This window comes from Budorcas taxicolor, chromosome 2 (genome assembly GCF_023091745.1).
Source record: "Budorcas taxicolor isolate Tak-1 chromosome 2, Takin1.1, whole genome shotgun sequence".
Lineage (NCBI taxonomy): Eukaryota > Metazoa > Chordata > Mammalia > Artiodactyla > Bovidae > Budorcas > Budorcas taxicolor.
In genome coordinates, this window is record NC_068911.1 from 91,830,561 (window position 1) to 91,850,226 (window position 19,666).

Below are 19,666 nucleotides of genomic sequence, written 5' to 3' on the forward strand. Positions count from 1 at the left end.
AGAACTACTGCAAAAAAATGGAACCTAATTGCATATTCGTATGTATGTATGTGTCAAGCTGCACTTTATTTTGAGTATAAACACACTGAGTTTACAGCAGAAAAAGTCTGAAAGCCAATGAACAAGAACACAGGAGAAGAAACCCTGAAAGGAATGGTAAAATAGCAAGGCAGATAGGCAGAGATCATGGGCACAAGTACTAACCCTTTTTCCTATCTAGAATCAGAATCAGCCATGAATTGTGATTTGATTGGTAAACTTAGCGGAAAGCCTAGACATGTATTTTACAAAAGCATCCCAGATAATGAGACGTGTGGCCAAGATGAGAGCCACTATTCTCCCTTCTAAATTGAACTGACGGTTCTCACCGGACAAGCAGCATTAGGATCACCTAGGAATTGTTAATAATGTAAATTCCCTGAGCCCCATTGCACAGTGACTGAATCCTATTACTCTGGGAATGGAGCCCAGCTGATTAGTGGCCCAGGTGATTCTGAAGCATGCCAAAGTCTGAGAATCACTGACCTAAATCTTTTTTTTTTTTTTTCTTGAGGTATTCTGAAAGCCCTGATGATGCTAAAGGATAATTGCTACTTACCAAAGCACCTCTAATGTATAACCATCTTCTTCCTAGTACAGTACTTTCTTTATGGAAAGCACCCCATGTGCTTTAAACCAAAATAAGTAAATCTGCACACTGTGTAATAATCAAGCAGCTCTGTTTCTTTAGACCATCCTCCAAAACACTGAAGTGTCTTTCCTCCAGAACTCTTTTAACAGGCACTATTCTTAACACTAGTTTGCCTGTCCTAAGAAGTGAACTTACATGAGACCACAAAAATTCTTTCAACCCTCTAACAACTTTCGTGGGCATCACACACTTCCCAATACGAAAAGTAATAACGTGAATCTTTAAAAAACTCATGGCATGCTAGCATATGGAAATAATTTAAAAACTAATTTGTAACAACTATTTAAACAATACATTAATCAACTAGCTATCAAATTGATATATACTGCTGCTGCTGCTAAGTCGCTTCAGTTGTGTCTGTGAGACCCCTTAGGCGGCAGCCCACCAGGCTCCCCCGTCCCTGGGATTCTCCAGGCAAGAACACTGGAGTCGGTTGCCATTTCCTTCTCCAATGCGTGAAAGTGAAAACTCAAAGCGAAATCGCTCAGTTGTGTCTGACTCCTAACGACCCCATGGACTGCAGCCCGGCAGGCTCCTCCGCCCATGGGATTTTCCAGGCAAGAGTGCAGGAGTGGGGTGCCATCGCCTTCTCCATCACATATACTACTCCAATTCAAAAGATGTCCCCTTGTGACACAAATTCCCACAGTATCATTATTATCTTCCACATAGCACACTAACCCTCATATGAAGTTTTCTGTGGGACAACAAACTGAAGACAGGTAACAAACACATCTCATCCCTTTCCATATGTCAAGCACAATGCAAACGTTTATTCTCTCAGCAAATATTTAGGGAGCAACAACCATATGCCATTCACTGTACTAGATCGACACAAAGCTTGCACAGACACTGTTCTTGTGTTCATAGAGCTATTTTCAGTTCAGTTCAGTTCAGTAGCTCAGTTGTGTCCGACTCTTTGTGACCCCATGAATCGCAGCACGCCAGGCCTCCCTGTCCATCACCAACTCCCGGAGTTCACTCAGACTCATGTCCATCGAGTCAGTGATGCCATCCAGCCATCTCATCCTCTGTCGTCCCCTTCTCCTCCTGCCCCCAATCCCTCCCAGCATCAGAGTCTTTTCCAATGAGTCAACTCTTCGCATGAGGTGGCCAAAGTACTAGAGTTTCAGCTTTAGCATCATTCCTTCCAAAGAAATCCCAGGGCTGATCTCCTTCAGAATGGACTGCTTGGATCTCCTTGCAGTCCAAGGGACTCTCAAGAGTCTTCTCCAACACCACAGTTCAAAAGCATCAATTCTTCGGTGCTCAGCCTTCTTCACAGTCCAACTCTCACATCCATACATGACCACAGGAAAAACCACAGCCTTGACTAGATGGACCTTTGTTGGCAAAGTAATGTCTCTGCTATTTTACTGAATGAATAAACATCACAGACATCTACAGTGGAAGTCTGACAGAAGACAAAGTGTATGGAAGGCCCATCTTACCAAAGCGCTATCTGAAATAAGACAGCTTTGTTCAAAGGGATACCCTACTGATGCTCTTCTAACCCAGGATGCTATTTAAAACTAAAAATAATTGTTAGAGAAAATACACACAGACAAGTCACTTAATCGACAGTCTATCTGACTTTAATATATTTTACATATAGGAAAATAAAAGTCCTACTATGAACAATGCAATGCTTACTAACAAAGCAAATTCCCACATGGGAATATGAAGTTAAGGTTTGATAACCAAACTTCAACAGAAAACTACAATATGCCAATTCTCAATTCCTCCAAAATTTTAAAGGGAAGAAACTTAAAATCAAAATTACCTGACTTTATGACTCAATCGATTAAGAAATTAACACTAAAGTCACGTGTTACTCACTTACAAAATGAATACAAGAGAAAAACTTGTCCACTTTACCAAGTAAAAAGCATTTGTTTATTTCTAAGCATACACACATGATGCTACAAATAAGCTGCCTCTATACAGTGTCTGGAGTTGCAGGAAAGGACATTTAATTTTTTTATGTATATTATATTTGGCTATTAAGTTTTTATCTTTAAATCATGTGGGCCAAATATTTTTCAACTTAAAACAGCTAGACAATGTCTTAAACAAAACAAAAAAAAACTCCGTTTATAGTAGCATTTCCTTTATAATAATGGGGATAAAATCTGTAGCCTGACTATGTATTTGGGACAAGTATGATACAGGAATGCAACTGCCATTCAGGCTACAGAAACTCCTCAGGGGTTCTGAACCTCAGGTCATAGATCCCCAAAACATCTAAAGAAAGAATTGAGGGGGGTCCATGAACTTGGGTGAGAAAATAAATCATTTTTCTAATTCATCAACTTCTAACAAATTTAACATTTGCTTCAATTATTAACAATAGGTAACAGATCACAGTAGTACTGGTAATACCTGTGACCTAGCAAAACCCAACAGACATGATAAATATTTTCACTGTAATGTTACAGAGGTTGCATTTACTAAAATACTTAGGATTACTTAAGATAATCCTAAGATAATCAGACTCAACTCTAGATCCCTATTATGTTAATAAACAATGCAAATTAAAAATTGTTTTAATATTTTGATAACTTATTTCAATATAATTAGTTTATGCATTTAGAACATCGTTCTGAAGAGTTTCAACAGATTGCCAAAGGAGTTCAAGTCACCAAAGAAAAAAAGGAGCAGCCTTGGATATAATGGTTCTCAATTTAACTGCTCACTAAAAAAATTTGAGGGAAGGAATATGTGCAGGTTATCCCAGTTTGGAATGCTACCAGAAATCAGCGGGGAGGAGACTGATGAGACAACTATCCTGGCGTGCATGGATAGTGTTGGTTCATACAACCAACTACGAATTGAACTTCAAAAACGTCGCAGTTTACAGCAACATCTAAAAGATGAAATAAGTGACAAGATTACCCTCTTCAGTTCAGTCGCTCAGCCATGTCTGGCTCTTTGTGAACCCGTGAATCGCAGCATGCCTCCTGTCCATCACCAACTCCCGGAGATCACTCAAACTCACGTCCATTGAGTCAGTGATGCCATCCAGCCATCTCATCCTCTGTTGTCCCCTTCTCCTCCTGCCCCCAATCCCTCCCAGCATCAGAGTCTTTTCCAATGAGTCAACTCTTAGCACGAGGTGGCCAAAGTATTGGCGTTTCAGCTTTAGCATCATTCCTTCCAAAGAACACCCAGGACTGATCTGCTTTAGAATGGACTGGTTGGATCTCCTTGCAGTCCAAGGGACTCTCAAGAGTCTTCTCCAACACCACAGTTCAAAAGCATCAATTCTTCGGTGCTCAGCTTTCTTCACAGTCCAACTCTCACATCCATAAGTGATCACTGGAAAAACCATAGCCTTGACTAGATGGACCTTTGTTGGCAATGTCTGTGCTTTTCAATATGCAATCTAGGCTGGTCATAATTTCCCTTCCAAGGAGTAAGGGTCTTTTAATTTCATGGCTGCAATCACCATCTGCACTGATTTTGGAGCCCCCCAAAATAAAGTCTGACACTGTTCCCACTGTTTCCCCATCTATTTCCCATGAAGTGATGGGACCAGATGCCATGATCTTCGTTTTCTGAATGTTGAGCTTTAAGCCAACTTTTTCACTCTCCTCTTTCACTTTCATCAAGAGGCTTTTGAGTTCCTCTTCACTTTCTGCCATAAGGATGGTCTCATCTGCATATCTGAAGTTATTGATATTTCTCCCGGCAATCTTGATCCCAGCTTGTGCTTCTTCCAGTCCAGCGTTTCTCATGATGTACTCTGCATAGAAGTTAAATAAGCAGGGTGACAATATACAGCCTTGACGTACTCCGTTTCCTATTTGGAACCAGTCTGTTGTTCCATGTCCAGTTCTAACTGTTGCTTCCTGACCTGCATACAGATTTCTCAAGAGGCAGATCAGGTGGTCTGGTATTCCCACCTCTTTCAGAATTTTCCACAGTTTATTGTGATCCACACAGTCAAAGGGTTTGGCACAGTCAATAAAGCAGGAATACATGTTTTTCTGGAACTCTCTTGCTTTTTCCATGATCCAGCGGACGTTGGCAATTTGATCTCTGGTTCCTCTGCCTTTTCTAAAACCATCTTGGACATCTGGAAGTTCATGGTTCACATATTGCTGAAGCCTGGCTTGGAGAATTCTGAGCATTACTTTACTAGCATGTGAGATGAGTGCAATTGTGCGGTAGTTTGAGCATTCTTTGGCATTGCCTTTCTTTGGGATTGGAATGAAAACTGACCTTTTCCAGTCCTGTGGCCACTGCTGAGTTTTCCAAATTTGCTGGCATATTGAGTGCAGCACTTTCACAGCATCATCTTTCAGGATGTGAAATAGCTCAACTGGAATTTCACCACCTCCACTAGCTTTGTTCGTAGTGATGCTTTCTAAGGCCCACTTGACTTCACATTCTAGGATGTCTGGGTCTAGGTGAGTGATCACACCAACGTGATTATCTGGGTCGTGAAGATCTTTTTTGTACAGTTCTTCTGTGTATTCTTGCCACCTCTTCTTCTATCTTCTGCTTCTGTTAGGTCCATACCATTTCTGTCCTTTATCGAGCCCACTTTTGCATAAAATGTTCCCTTGGCATCTCTAATTTTCTTGAAGAGATCTCTAGTCTTTCCCATTCTTTTGTTTTCCTCTATTTCTTTGCATTGATCGCTGAGGAAGGCTTTCTTATCTCTTCTTGCTATTCTTTGGAACTCTGCATTCAGATGCTTGTATCTTTCTTTTTCGCTTCTCTTCTTTTCACGGCTATTTCTAAGGCCTCCCCAGACACCCATTTTGCTTTTTTGCATTTCTTTTCCATGGGGATGGTCTTGATCCCTCTCTCCTGTACAATGTCACGAACCTCCATCCATAGTTCATCAGGCACTCTATCTATCAGATCTAGTCCCTTAAATCTATTTCTCACTTCCACTGTATAATCATAAGGGATTTGATTTAGGTCATACCTGAATGGTCTAGTGGTTTTCCCTACTTTCTTCAATTTCAGTCTGAATTTGGCAATAACGAGCTCATCATCTGAGCCAGTCGGCTCCCGGTCTTGTTTTTGCTGACCCTCTGCAGTACCCTGCTTTCCAAAGTTTCCAAACAGGTGTTCTTACCAGGGTTCACTGGTCTATTGGAACATCTTTCTTCATTCACTTCTCCAGTGTACACCACCCACTGAACAATTTTCATCACTAAACTCTATTTTCCTCTATGACTAATATGTCTAAAATAAAAATCACTTCTAAAAACAAATACAGTATTTTACTATTAACTATTTATGATTCAATTATTACTGAGAATTAATTGAAGATTTAGTTTTCTTGGCTGCTAATCTTTAGTCTTTCATTTTTTAATTGGATTACTATCTGCTCTGCCAGGAAACAAAGATAGAAGGAGCAAAATATATGTATCAACTTGCTAATGTTTGAAAGCTGTAAAAATTTATTTAAATGGCAGAAGAAGAAAAGTGAAACTATGCCACATAGTAATTCATGGAGATACTCTGTGTATTTTACACTTCTGTATTCCTTCACACTTATTATCTTGTATAACTGGAAATTGTTATTAATAATTAAAAATATAGTCAGCTGTAATGAGGCACTGACTTTAAGTTTCTCCAAAAAGTTCATCTTTAAAATTACTGTTTGAGATACTTCTCATTAAACATATGAAGAACTATGGCTTAAAGAGTAAATTTATCTTGCCTAGAGGGAAGTGACAGAAGCCAAAACTAAAACCTATGTCACAATTTCAAAGTTGCAATAACTATCAAATTAGCTGTACAATTTAGGGCTGGCTGCTTGCTGACTCCCCAACTAACAACCTTATATCCTCCTGCCAACAACAACAAAAAAGGAGGTAAAAGCCAGAAGCAAAGATATGGATGCGAGTTAAGAGAGCGAGCTTGGCTGACTTGGACTCTGCGTTCCTCAGACTGCACAGTAAAACTGACAAGAAAAGAGAAATTTAAAGTAATCCTAAAGGAAATCAACCCTGAATATTCATTGGAAGGACTGATGCTGAAGCTCCAATACTTTGGCCACCTGACTGGAAGAGCCAACTCACTGGAAAAGACCCTGATGCTAAGGAATGACGGAGGGCAGGAGAAGAGGGACGACAGAGGATGAGATGGTTGGATGGCATCACTGACTCAACAGACTTGAGTCTGAGCAGACTCCTGGAGATGGTGAAGGACAGGGAAGCCTGGTGTGTTGCAGATGGGGTTGCAAAGAGTCAGACATGACTGAGCGACTGAACAACAACAAAGCAAATATAAGGAAATGGTACTAGGGAGAATTTGGAAGCGACTGACCTCTTTCCCCAATATTAATCCCACAAAGAACAGTACTGCATAATAAAGTAGGCTGACCTTCTGTTCCAGTTTCGCCTGTAGACAGGCAAAAAATAATCAAGAGTCAGTTTTAAGATAATCAAATAATTATAATGGACCTTCCTGCTATCCAGTCTGAACCCTCTGCACTGGTCTGCTCCATGGCTCATTTCTACCTAACCATCCTCTGCTCCTCAGGCTGTCTCCTATGCTTCCATTACCATTTCTCTACTTCAGCTCTACTTAAAGTGAAATAAGATGCCAGCTGTTTATTCAGTAATACAATCAAACTCAATCCCAGAGGTCAAGATCACAGTCAAGGTCTGTATTACAAACTTTCTATCACTTAAGTGCCTGAGAAGGCATTCAGCCTGTGCTGAATAAAACAAAGAAACAATAACATCCTTAGGGGATCTGGTATACTTGAGAAAATAAAGGTCCATTCTCTCATGTGATCTCACTCTGTTTATACATACATCCACATCCATACATACACACCAAGTGAAAAACATGGTACTGAAAAGTTAAACTTGTGTTATGAAACAAAAAGTATACCCAAATTCAGAACATTTATAGCAATGAGTAAGAGTAGTAAAGAGAGTGACAGAAAATCTCATGAAAGCAAGGAAACACATCATACCCAAAACAAACAGAGTAGATTGCTCTCTTGATCCCTAGGGGAAAAAACAGTATAAGACAGTGGGTATGTAACTGATCCTCTTAAAAAAAAAAGAAAGAAAGAAATCTAAACCAAATCGAGAGCACAGCAATAACGTTAAACAATTAAATCTTACCCATTAATATCTTCTTAATATTCAGTCTCTCATCTGTTAGTTATTTTCATACGATTTACCTTCTGTATGATATGCCCAGTAGGTGAATGTGTGAATTCACAGATGCAAGACATTTTTAGAGCCACAGGAACTTTAAAGATCACTCAGTTTAATTCTATTTCACAAATGAGGAATCTAAGGGCTTAGGAAGGTTAAATAATTTATTCAAAGTCACACAAAATTTCATCCCTTACTACACTGAAAATTAGTAATTGTAAAGGATTTGCTTTCTTTAAAAGGATTTTGGAGACTTCTTTTATAGTCCTTCATTCAACTTTCATTTAAAAAAATGTAACGCAAAACATCTCCATCTCATTAAAACACCTTACAAGTTTGAAGTTTGCAAAAAACACAACCAAGTATACACATTCATCTTGGGTCAAACTATGGATTAAAACAATGTAACTTCATAGCTTCTAATCATGACGCTATATATCCATCAGTAGCAGATCTCTCAGGGCAGCTTCCTAGCTAAGCTTCATCCTCAGGAGGGGAGCCCTTGACAGCACTTGTATACTAACTTCCCCTGTTCCTTGACTTAGAGGACACCCGACTCATTTGAAAAGACCCTGATGCTGGGAAAGATTGAAGGCGAAGGAGAAGGGGACTACAGAGGATGAGATGGTTGGATGGCATCACTGACTCAACGGACATGAGTCTGAGTGAACTCCGGGAGTTGGTGATGGACAGGGAGGCCTGGCGTCTGCAGTCCATAGGGTTGCAAAGAGTCGGACACGATTGAGCAACTGAACTGAACTGATCCAAGCTAAATCAATAATAATCCTCTATCTCAGGAATCTGGAGCATTTAGTTTTTGTTTGTTCCTTTTGCGTAATACTGTGAAACTCTCCTACAATGTGGTTAAACACAATACTCAAGCACATTCAAGTCATCTTCTAACAGATGAACTGAGCATTTATTTCAACAATTTCTTTAGGGTAACTTTATAAAATTTTTGCCTTCAAAAGTAACACTGATCTTGATACTTGTTAAAAACTGTGACATAAGATAACCACATCTCAACAGAGAGAGATTTAGGAGATTATCCTAATGCCTATCCTCAGAACCCCTAATCAGAGAACTGTTCAGTCTTCATCCCTTATTCCTGGTATTTCCCCCAAAGTCTACCCTCTGGATTACAGCTGTGCAAGGAACCTGGAGTTCAAAAGCTAAAAGAAATATAATAGTCATGGTAATAATAGATATTTATTGAATATTTGCTGCATGTCTCAAACTATCCCAAGCACACTACAATTCATCTTCCCAACAACTCCATGAAATTTTACAGGTGAAATTAATCTGCCTGAGGACTCAAACCCATAGTCTGGCTCCAAAATACACGCACTTAACCACTATCCTTCAGTGGAGGTTGTGTAGTTGCTAAGTCATGTTCGAATCTTGTGAACCCACGGCTATAGTCCACCAGGCTCCCCATCCACGGGATTTCCCAGGCAAGAATACTGGCGTGGGTTGACATTTCCATCTCCAGAGGATGTTCCTGACTCAGGGATCAAGTCCAGATCTGCACTGTAGGCAATCTCCTGTAAGGGACACAGATTCTTTACTGACTGAACCCCCAGGGAAGAACACACTACTTCTCAAAAGTTTGATAATTACTAGAATTGAGTGATGTTAATGTCGCCCAGGATTCCCTGACAGCTCAGTTGATAAAGAATACGCCTGCAATGCAGGAGACCCGGTTCGATTCCTAGGTTGGGAAGACCCACTGGAGAAGGGATAGGCTACCCACTCCAGTATTCCTGGGCTTCCCTTGTGGCTCAGTTGGTAAAGAATCCGCCTGCAATGCGGGAGACCTGGGTTCAATCCCTAGGTTGGGAAGATTCCCCTGGAGAAGGGAAAGGCTACCCACTCCAATATTCTGGCCTGGAGAATACCATGGACTATATAGTCCATGGGGGTTGCAAAGAGTTGGACACGACTAAGCGACATTCATTTTCACTTTCTTTCACTTTCAATGGCACACAGCTGCCCTGGTTCCTGGTAGGCCAAGCGTTGACTGTTCAACTCTTCCTTGCTGTCTATGAAACAACCCCCAGGAACCTTAAAGAAAACAAATTTGGCTTCCATTACTTGAAATCAACCTAATGGTCCCACCTGTCAAATATTTTTAGGCCTCTTTTCAAAAAAAGCAATGTGTTTACAAAAGGCATTCTCCAGCAAGTTTCTTTCATAACATGCATTCCCTGAGACAAAATGACTCCTCCATGCCCGTGGGCTAATAAACGATAGAAAAGAACAGATGTAATGAACCTTAGATATCATCTAGTTTTCAACCCACTCATTTTACAGATGGAGCAATGGTAAAGATAAAAACCCTGGAGTCAATCACCCAAAGGGCACAGGTTTTAATACTGGCTCTACCGTGTTCTGGTATAGGTGGGGGAAGCTGCTTAATTTATGAAGCTTCAGTCTCTTCTGGAAAAGAGATAATGGCACCTACGCATCCTACCATTATAATGAGCTCTAAATAACCAACTGTTTAATAAAATGCCTGGCACATACTCAACACACTCGCTAACGTACACTCAATAAACGGCAGCTGTGATGATACTGATGATTGATGTAAGGCTCAGAGAAGGTGGGCACATTTTCCCAAATGATATGGCCACTTAAGAACAGAACCAAAACTAGAAAAAGACTTCATACTCACAATAATACTTTGTTCTACATCTTCCTACAAACTCTTGGGCTTAGCATTTAAAACTATCTAAAATCTCCTATAATTCTACCCTTTCAAAAATCTAATCTCCATCCCAACTATTTCTCATTCATTCACCAAATATATACATAGCATTGTCCATGTTCTAAACAGTTTCTAGATACAGGAGGGAACAAAGGAAGGGAAAGAAAAGAAGTGAAAGCCATCTACATGTCCAAATAAAGGAAAAAGAGCTAAGAGAATAAAATGCTCAGAAAAAAACAGACTGCTACTCTCCTGAAGTTTCTATCAGCAAGGGAAAAAGTATAAGCAAGCACAGATTTAAAAAAAAAAGTAACATGGAAGAACCTTCCTTTAGTCTACTTAACCACAGAACTTGCTTTAAATATTCCTGGACTCAAGTATTTGCTTCAGCTTACACTATACAACCAAACCTGACAGCCTAAATTGCTAAATTTCTCTCCAAGCAGCATTTTCTCTATATTCCACCGTTGGTTTACTCTTTAATTCCTATTAACTATACTGACATTTCACTTTTTTTAAAGCTGTTTTAAATGTCTGTCAGGGTGACTTTATGACTCATTCAAGTTCCCTAAGGCAAGATCTGTATCGTATGTTTCTTTAAATCTTAACACTTTAGCACACAGCAGTCCATACACTGCCGATATTCAGACCTGTTTAGTTATCCAATATCTTATTTAGATAAAACCTGGCACTTACACGATATCTGTCCAGTATTTGCTTTTGCTGAAAGAATAAACGTGTAATATTTTTACAATATTATCTACAAAATTGTATTTTATATTCATGAACCCCCCATTATGAAACATGAAATACATTAGTACCAAAAATGGTAGAAAGACTGAATATACTCTGATCCTATCATTCAAAATATCACTTAAAATATTAAGATGACAAAAATTAGGCAACTAACATGAGGGTAGAAATGGCAATTCAAACCAGTCATGGTCTTGTTAAAAAAAATATAAGCAGGTCACGTGCTTCATGTAGATTTTGGCTCACTCTGATGGGAGGAGGTATTTTACACAAAGCTACATACACCGATGAGAGGCGTAAGTAATACAAGATAAACACCAATACTGCAGCTACACTATGTGCAAAAAATTCTGTATTTAAAGAGGCCTCTGACTTAAGAGGAAATAAAAAGATTTCAGTTCACTTCAGTCGCTCAGTCATGTCTGACTCTTTGCGACCCCTTGGGCTGCAGCACGCCAGGCCTCCCTGTCCATCACCAACTCCCAGAGTTCATTCAAACTCATGTCCATTGAGTCAGTGATGCCATCCAACCATCTCATCCTCTGTCGATCCCTTCTCCTCCATAATCAGGGTCTTTTCCAATGAGTCAGCTCTTCGCATCAAGTGGTCAGAGTATTGCAGTTTTAGCTTCAGCATCAGTCCTTCCAATGAGTATTCAGGACTAATTTCCTTCAGGATGAACTGGTTGGATCTCCTAGCTGTGCAAGGGACTCTCAAGAGTCTTCTCCAACACCACAGTTCAAAAGCATCAATGCTTCGGCACTCAGCTTTTTTTACAGTCCAACTCTCACATCCACACATGACTACTGGAAAAACCATAGCCTTGACTAGACGGACCTTTGTTGGCAACGTAATGTCTCTGCTTTTTAATACGCTGTCTAGGTTGGTCATAAGTTTTCTTTCAAGGAGCAAACATCTTTTAATTTCATGGCTGCAGTCACCATCTGCAGTGATTTTGGAGCCCAAAAAATAAAATCTGTCACTGTTTCCATTGTTTCCCCATCTATTTGCCATGAAGTGATGGGACCAGATGCCATGATCTTCGTTTTCTGAATGTTGAGTTTTAAGCCAACTTTTTCACTCTCCTCTTTCACTTTCATCAAGAGGCTCTCTAGTTCTTTGCTTTCTGCCATAAGTGTGGTGTCATCTGTATATCTGACATTATTGATATTTCTCCCAGATATTGATTCCAGCTTGTGCTTCTTCCAGCCTGGGATTTCTCATGACGTACTCTGCAAAGAAGTTAAATAAGCAGGGTGACAACAGGCAGGCTTGATATACTCCTTTCCCGTGTGAACCAGTCTGTTGTTCCATGTCCAGTTCTAACTGTTGCTTCTTGACCTACATACAGATTTCTCAAGGGGCAGGTCAGGTGGTCTGGTATTCCCATCTCTTTCAGAATTTTCCAGTTTGTTGTGATCCACACAGTCAAAGGCTTTGGCATAGTCAATAAAGCAGAAATAGATGTTTTTTGGGGAACTATCTTGCTTTTTTGATAATCCACTGGATGTTGGCAATTTGATCTCTGGTTCCTCTGCCTTTTCTAACTCCAGCTTGAACATCTGGAAGTTCACAGTTCACATACTGTTAAAGCTTGGCTTGGAGAATTCTGACCATTACTTTGCTAACATGTGAGATGAGTGCAATTGTGCCATAGTTTGAGCATTTTTTGGCACTGCCTTTGTTTGGGATTGGAATAAAAACTGACCTTTTCCAGTCCTGTGGCCATTGCTGAGTTTTCCAAATTTGCTGGCATACTGAGTGCAGCACTCTCACAGCATCGTCTTTTAGGATTTGAAATAGCTCAACTGGAATTCCATCACCTCCACTAGCTTGTTCGTACTGATGCTTCCTGAGGCCCACTTGACTTCGCATTCCAGGATGTCTGGCTCTAGGTGAGTGATTACGCCATCATGATTATCTGGGTCGTGAAGATCTTTTTTGTACAGTTCTTCTGTGTATTCTTGCCACCTCTTCTTATATCTTCTGCTTCTGTTAGGTCCATACCATCTCTGTCCTTTATCGAGCCCACTTTGCATGAAATGTTCCATTGGTATCTCTAATTTTCTTGAAGAGATCTCTAGTCTTTTCCATTCTATTGTTTTCCTCTATTTCTCTGCACTGATTATGGAGGAAGGCTTTCTTATCTCTCCTTGTTGTTCTCTGGAACTCTGAATTCAAATGGGTATATCTTTCTTTTTCTCCTTTGCTTTTCGCTTCTCTTCTTTTCACAGCTATTTGTAAGGCCTCCTCAGACAGCCATTTTGCCTTTTTGCATTTCTTTTTCTTGGGAATGGTCTTGATCCCTGTCTCCTGTACAATGTCACGAACCTCCATCCATAGTTCTTCAGGCACTTTATCAGATCTATCCCTTGAATAATATACAGTTTCAAAGTAAGAAACCAAAAGGAGTATTTGGAAGAATAATTTAACAAATTCTGCTAATGAATTATACACACACACAGCTAGTGTTCAGCTCTTGCTATAGAAATAGAAGCTCATCCAACACTCAATAAGCATACATTTATCAAGTATATATTACAAACTAAGGCACAGTTTTGGGCAACTGGAGTATATTAATGAACAAAATATGTAAAGACCCTTGGCCTTACAAAGGTTGCAATCACTTAGGGTGAAATCTAAATAATAGAACAGTTCGTGACAACTTTCTTACATGCTTAAGATACCACAAACACACAAATATAATGGTGCCAATACAGGGAGAAGACAGTTAACAGATTTCTAAGAAAATAAAAAAGCAGCGGGGGCGGGGAGGCGGGGGCGGGAAGAAATGTGAAAGGCCTACAGCAAAAGTTAAGTGATGAAAAACTGTGTTTCTTAATAATATTCCAATAAAATCAGTATCACCTTTTAAAGTTCCCTGTAATTACAAAAAGCAAAAATTATTCACAGAAACTGTAATAAACTTAATAACAGTTCAGAAGATAATTCAGGGTTCTATAAGAAGTCAATATGAAGCACCGTGGTTATGAGAATGGGCTTTTGTAACATTAAAGAGTTTGAATTCTAGTCTTGCCAGTTATCAGCAGTGAGACCTTTAGGGCTGTTAAAAGGATTAAATGAAAACCAAAAACTAGAAATAACTCAAAATATCCAGCAATAGACAGATGAATGAATATATTATACCATATCTATTCAGTGAAATACTATTCCATATTCAGTAAGTGCAGAGAAGGCAATGGCACCCCACTCCAGTACTCTTGCCTGGAAAATCCCATGGACAGAGGAGCCTGATAGGCTGCAGTCCATGGGGTCTTGAAGAGTCGGATACGATTGAGCAAATTCACTTTCACTTTTCACTTTCATGCATTAGAGAAGGAAATGGCAACCCACTCCAGTGTTCTTGCTTGGAGAATCCCAGGGAGGGGGGAGCCTGGTGGGCTGCCTTCTATGGGGTCGCACAGAGACGGACACGACTGAAGTGACTTAGCATTCAGTAAGTGAGCTAATACACACAACAGGAATGCAGCTTTAATGCATCACCCTGAGCAAAAGAAGCCAAACACAAGAAAACATATGACTGCGTTTATATGAAATTCTCAAAAAGGCAAAACTAACCAGCAGTGAAAGCTCAGAACTACTTCCAAAGGAGCAAAAGAGTACTTTTAGGATAACTGATATGTTCCTATATCTTGATTGTGATGATGTTTCCATGGGTGCACATACTGGTTGAAACTCAACTGAACCCTATGCCTTAAATGAGTATGTTTTACTTTATACAGATTATATCTCAAAAAGGTGATTTTAAAGAGGATTAAATGAAGCAATATATATAAAGTTCTGGCTTAAGTATTCAAAAAAGGGCAGCTATTGTTAAAATCAACTATCACTATATAACACTCCTGGAGAGATAGCAGAAAATGAATCACCTCATCTTTCCAGTTGTTTAGATTTTAGGTAAACCTAAATTTACAGTATCTGACCTAGGCCAGGGCCATGAGAAACACTACAGAAATTGAATTATAAAAGGATGCCAACTGGGAGACCTTAGGCAAAGACCATGAAAGTAAGGGAAGGGAAAAAAACAAACATGCCTCTATGTCCAAAGGAGCTGAGCTAAGAGAATGAATACGGCCAGCTATGACAGAATGCTCCAGTGCCAAAGAACACCTAGACCACCTCACCTAGGTATTATCAAAATGTACCTCAAAACTGAGTTAATAACTACACAAAGTTTAATGACAGTCCAACAGCTAAGCAGAGACAGTCCTTAACTTTATGGCTGGGGGGTGTTGGGGTGTGGGGGTAGCAGATCCATTAAGTTTATAAAGTGAAGTCAAAAGATACTACCAACCAAGCAGGAAGAGGTCATACTACAGTTGATGTAGAAATCCCAAGAAACAATTATAAATCCGAAAGCCAAGGTTTTCCTTGGGTTTTTTAGAAGAAGTTATGTGATTAAAAAGAACATACTTCTTAAAGGAACTAGTTAGAATATTTTGATAATAGAAGTTGAAACACAAGTGAAACATTCACAAAATTTTTATTTTATTGTTGCTTGTATGGGCTTCCCAGGTGGCGCAGTAGCAAAGAATCCACCTGCTAATGCAGGAGACTCAGGAGATGAAGCTTCCATCACTGGGTTGAGAAGATCCCCTTGAGAAGGAAATGTCAACCCACTCCCATATTTCTGCCTGGAGAATTTTATGGACAGAGGAGCCTGGGGGGCTACAGTCCACGGGGGTCACAAAGAGTCAGATACAAGCACACATACTGACCATGATACATATGTGTACACACACACACACACACAGAGACATACATTTAGTGAACAAATAATTATGCTTAATAAGATAAGTTCTATAAATAAGACCAGAAGAACTGAACTGGCTATTATTCATGAAAGCACAAGTCTTAAATAAGACCAGAAGAACTGAACTGGCTATTATTCATGAAAGCACAAGTCTTCTGACCTATATTTTAATTTAAAAAAGAAAAAGAATGAGACAAGGTTGCCAAGTGGTTATGGCAAAGGATTGCTAAAAAAGAAAAAGAAAAAACATCCCAACTGGACATTCTGGGAAGCAAAAGACCCTAGACTTAAAATCTTAACTGTTAGGATTTGCTCAGTTTTGATTTTAAGAACTTTCACTTGTAACATTAGAAAGGCAAAAAGGACAGGACAGAGTCAGAAGTCCTGAGTTTCAACTCTAGTTCTATCAGAACTTGGATTTCTTCTCCCCTAAAATCGGGCAGTTGAAGCAGACTACTGAAAATAATAAATATTAGCACCCATGCTCTAGACTGAAAATCACAAGCTTTATAGAAAAGTTTAATAGTACAGGATCTTAAGGAGGTTTAGCATTTATTTTAAGGCAGGAACTAAACTGCAAGTTTTCTTATTAAATCAAGATAATACCAAGACCTATGCGACTAAGGGCCTAAAGCAATAATTAAGTATGTTGTTGATCACTATCTGCAAAAGTAATATATCATCCAGGGGCTAACCAATATAGAACAAGTTTCTTAACTCAAGTTCTTCCCAAACCAAAATAATAAGGTCCAAGTAAAAACATACAATACGGATACTTTAAGACTCATTAGCCACCAGTTCTTTTCAGGAGATGACATTAATAGAAATGTAACTTTGTGGAATCCCAAGCTGTGTTTTTTAAAGTTCAATTAAATTAATTCTCATACATATTATAACTCCCTTAATTTTCTTTCCTATGGAAAACGGAGCTAAGCTAGAAATACATTTTACCTAAAAACAAAGAATTTTCACATAAGACTTAGCTCTAAACCTTCAATATAAATCTTGGGTTTTCATCTTATTTTTTTTTAAGTTGAATGTTCATCTAATATTGAGGACATACTCATTTTCTACAGAAAGCCCAGGCTTTCAAATAATCGAACACCGAGAAATGTGATTAAATCACAGCAGAAAGTAGTAACAGCAAGGTAATATAATGAGGTCACAACTCGAGCAGCCAATCAAAAGCATAAAAGCATTTCCTGCAGTATTAATAGTCAAAAGAGAAAACCAATCACAGGAACCTTGGGCCTTCTTTTGACAGTCACAGAAGCAAGAGAACCAATCCACACACACTCGGGGTTGACAATAAGGCGGGACCACAGGTTCATTGAAGAAATTCTTGAGGGTGCAGTTACTATGAACTTCGCACGCAAGTACCACCACTCCAAGAGTCATCAACACTGTCAAGCCAAGTGAAATTCAACCGTATCCAAAATGTAGGCCATCGGGGGGAAAGCATTTTTGCCCTAAACTGCTATTATTAATTTTTTTAAAATGCAGCTGTCAACTTGGATGCAGTAGGTCCTCAACTTCTAAAAGATGCCCCCGCCCCGTCCGCCAAGCCATGACAATTGTCGGGGACGCGACCGGAGGACAGCACATCCCCGGTCCCTTTCTAACACAACGCATGGAGCGGGCGCTGTCCCCCCTAGGCAGGCAGAAACGACTAGCTCCGGGCCACGGAGCTAGCCGGTCAGCGGCTTTCTAACGCTACATCCTGCTACTAGTCGCGGCCCCCGCCCTCTCCCGCCGCAGTGCTGCACCATCACCTCCATCCCTCTGCACCGAGGGCCGAGGAACGAGATTACCTTGCTAGGGGGAAGATAATGTTTGTTTTGAAAGCGCTTTACTTTCCGTAACTCATATCAAAGAGAACCTAATGCGAAACTAAAGCTAAAAGTGTGTGTGTGTTGGAGCGGGGGGCAATCTTCCCTAGCCAAAGGGTCCCTTGCCGATTAATTAATACCACACCCGAGGTGCGAGGTGTTGGGGGGGAGGTAAACAGAGGCCGTACGCCAAGTGCGGCCAGAACATCCCCTGCGCCATTCCCGGCCGCCGCTTACGGCAAGGCCCCCTTACGGCAGCGTAAGCGGCGCTGCGAGCTAATCACAACACTGGGACGCAACAACATGGCGGCCGCGGGCGGGCGCTGCGCCGGCCGAGAGGGTTTACGCTACTCCGCCGGCGTAGGGTCCCATGCGATGGAGCGGCAGCGGCGCCCTCCAGCGAGCGTAAAGCGCTCTGTGAATGGCGAGGCCCGACTGACAAAGGGGAGGGGGGAGGAGAGAAGGGGGGGTAATAAACACTCGAGTCCCTACCGATTCCTCCTCCTTCTCCATCCCGGTGGGCATCTGGGGCACGGCCCGGTTGATGGAGACGCAGTCGTTGAGATCAGGCATGTCCTTGCCGCGGTAGATAGGCAGCGGTTTGGCGGCGTCCAGCGCCCGCGCTCGGAAGGAGAGTTTACTCATTGTCTCCCCGCCTCACAGGAACAGCCCGGGCGGCGGCGGCGGGGCGGGCGGGGAGGGGGGGAGGACTCCCGCCGCCTCCTCCACCTCCTTCCTCAGTGCAGCGCGGCCGGCCCGCTCCTCCTCCTCCTCCTCACTGCCCCCGGCCACAGCATGGGCGCCCACCCCGCCCGAAAACAGCCCCCCGCCGCCCGCGGCCGCTTCCACACACTAGATCCGCCGCTCGCCCGCCCGATCCGCTCCCTGCGCCATGGCCAACATGGCGGACATTACCACAGCGGCGGCGAGCGATCCCGGCAGCCCGCGCGAGAGCGCGCCCCCGCCGCGGGGACGCGCCTCGCCCTCTCCCTCCCTCCCTCCTTCCTCTCCCTTCCCCTCCCTCGCCTGCCCACCCACTCTCTCCGCTGCGCGGCCGGCCCGCGGGTGCGTGCTCAGCCTCCGGCCGCTCCGGAGAAAGGGGGTGGCGGCGACGGCCGCTCTCTGCTCGGCAGCCCGCGCTCTCGCCGTGTGGCAGGTGCCAGGTGCGCAAGTTAACCCGCGCCCCCTGAGCGTGCGCCTCGGCCTCCGCGGCCCCGACACCCCGCTCGCTGGGTACCCCGAGGAAGGCGCCGCGCAGAACAGCCGCGCTGAGCGGCGCGATTGTGCTGAAGCGGGAAGGGAAGATGTCAACAGGCGCCACAGCTGCCCCACCGCGCCTGTACTTATGAAGAGCTTATTTCTAAGGCGCCTCGAGCGCCGGCTCATTCGCATCCTCCGATTCGTACAGCCCTGAGAAGGGTGAAAGGTTCATTTCTTCTCCCGACTCCGAGGGGCGCAGACCTGCCGGGTCTCGCCCACCCGGAAAACTCACATGGCCCCAGCCCTCTTCCCCGCATCCTCTCTTCGGTACGTGACCGAAAGAGCTCTCCAAGGTAAGGCATCCTCGCTTTCGCCGGGAGGATGCTAACGCCTGCAGTGAGGCTTAACGTTTGAGACTGCCAGATGCAACAAGTGCACTTGAACCTGTCTCCCAAACTTCATAGAATTACGTAGTGGATGATAGATATTTCTAATTTCAAAACTAGAGTTCTTAAAAATTAAGCTTATAAAATGTAACCAAGGCAGCACACATTTCCAAAGTGACAGGTCTGT

General features: G+C 41.9%; 1 protein-coding gene across 1 annotated transcript in view; it reads right to left on the minus strand.

The window, feature by feature from the left end:
• Positions 1–18,597, minus strand: part of EPC2 (enhancer of polycomb homolog 2) — a 129,252-nt gene extending 110,655 nt beyond the window's left edge. Inside the window, exon 1 of the mRNA XM_052661713.1 lies at positions 18,386–18,597. Within this exon, the coding sequence (XP_052517673.1) occupies positions 18,386–18,538 (153 nt within the window). The 5' untranslated portion in view covers positions 18,539–18,597. The remainder of the gene's footprint in view (positions 1–18,385) is intronic.
• Between the last annotated feature and the right edge of the window lie 1,069 nt (positions 18,598–19,666).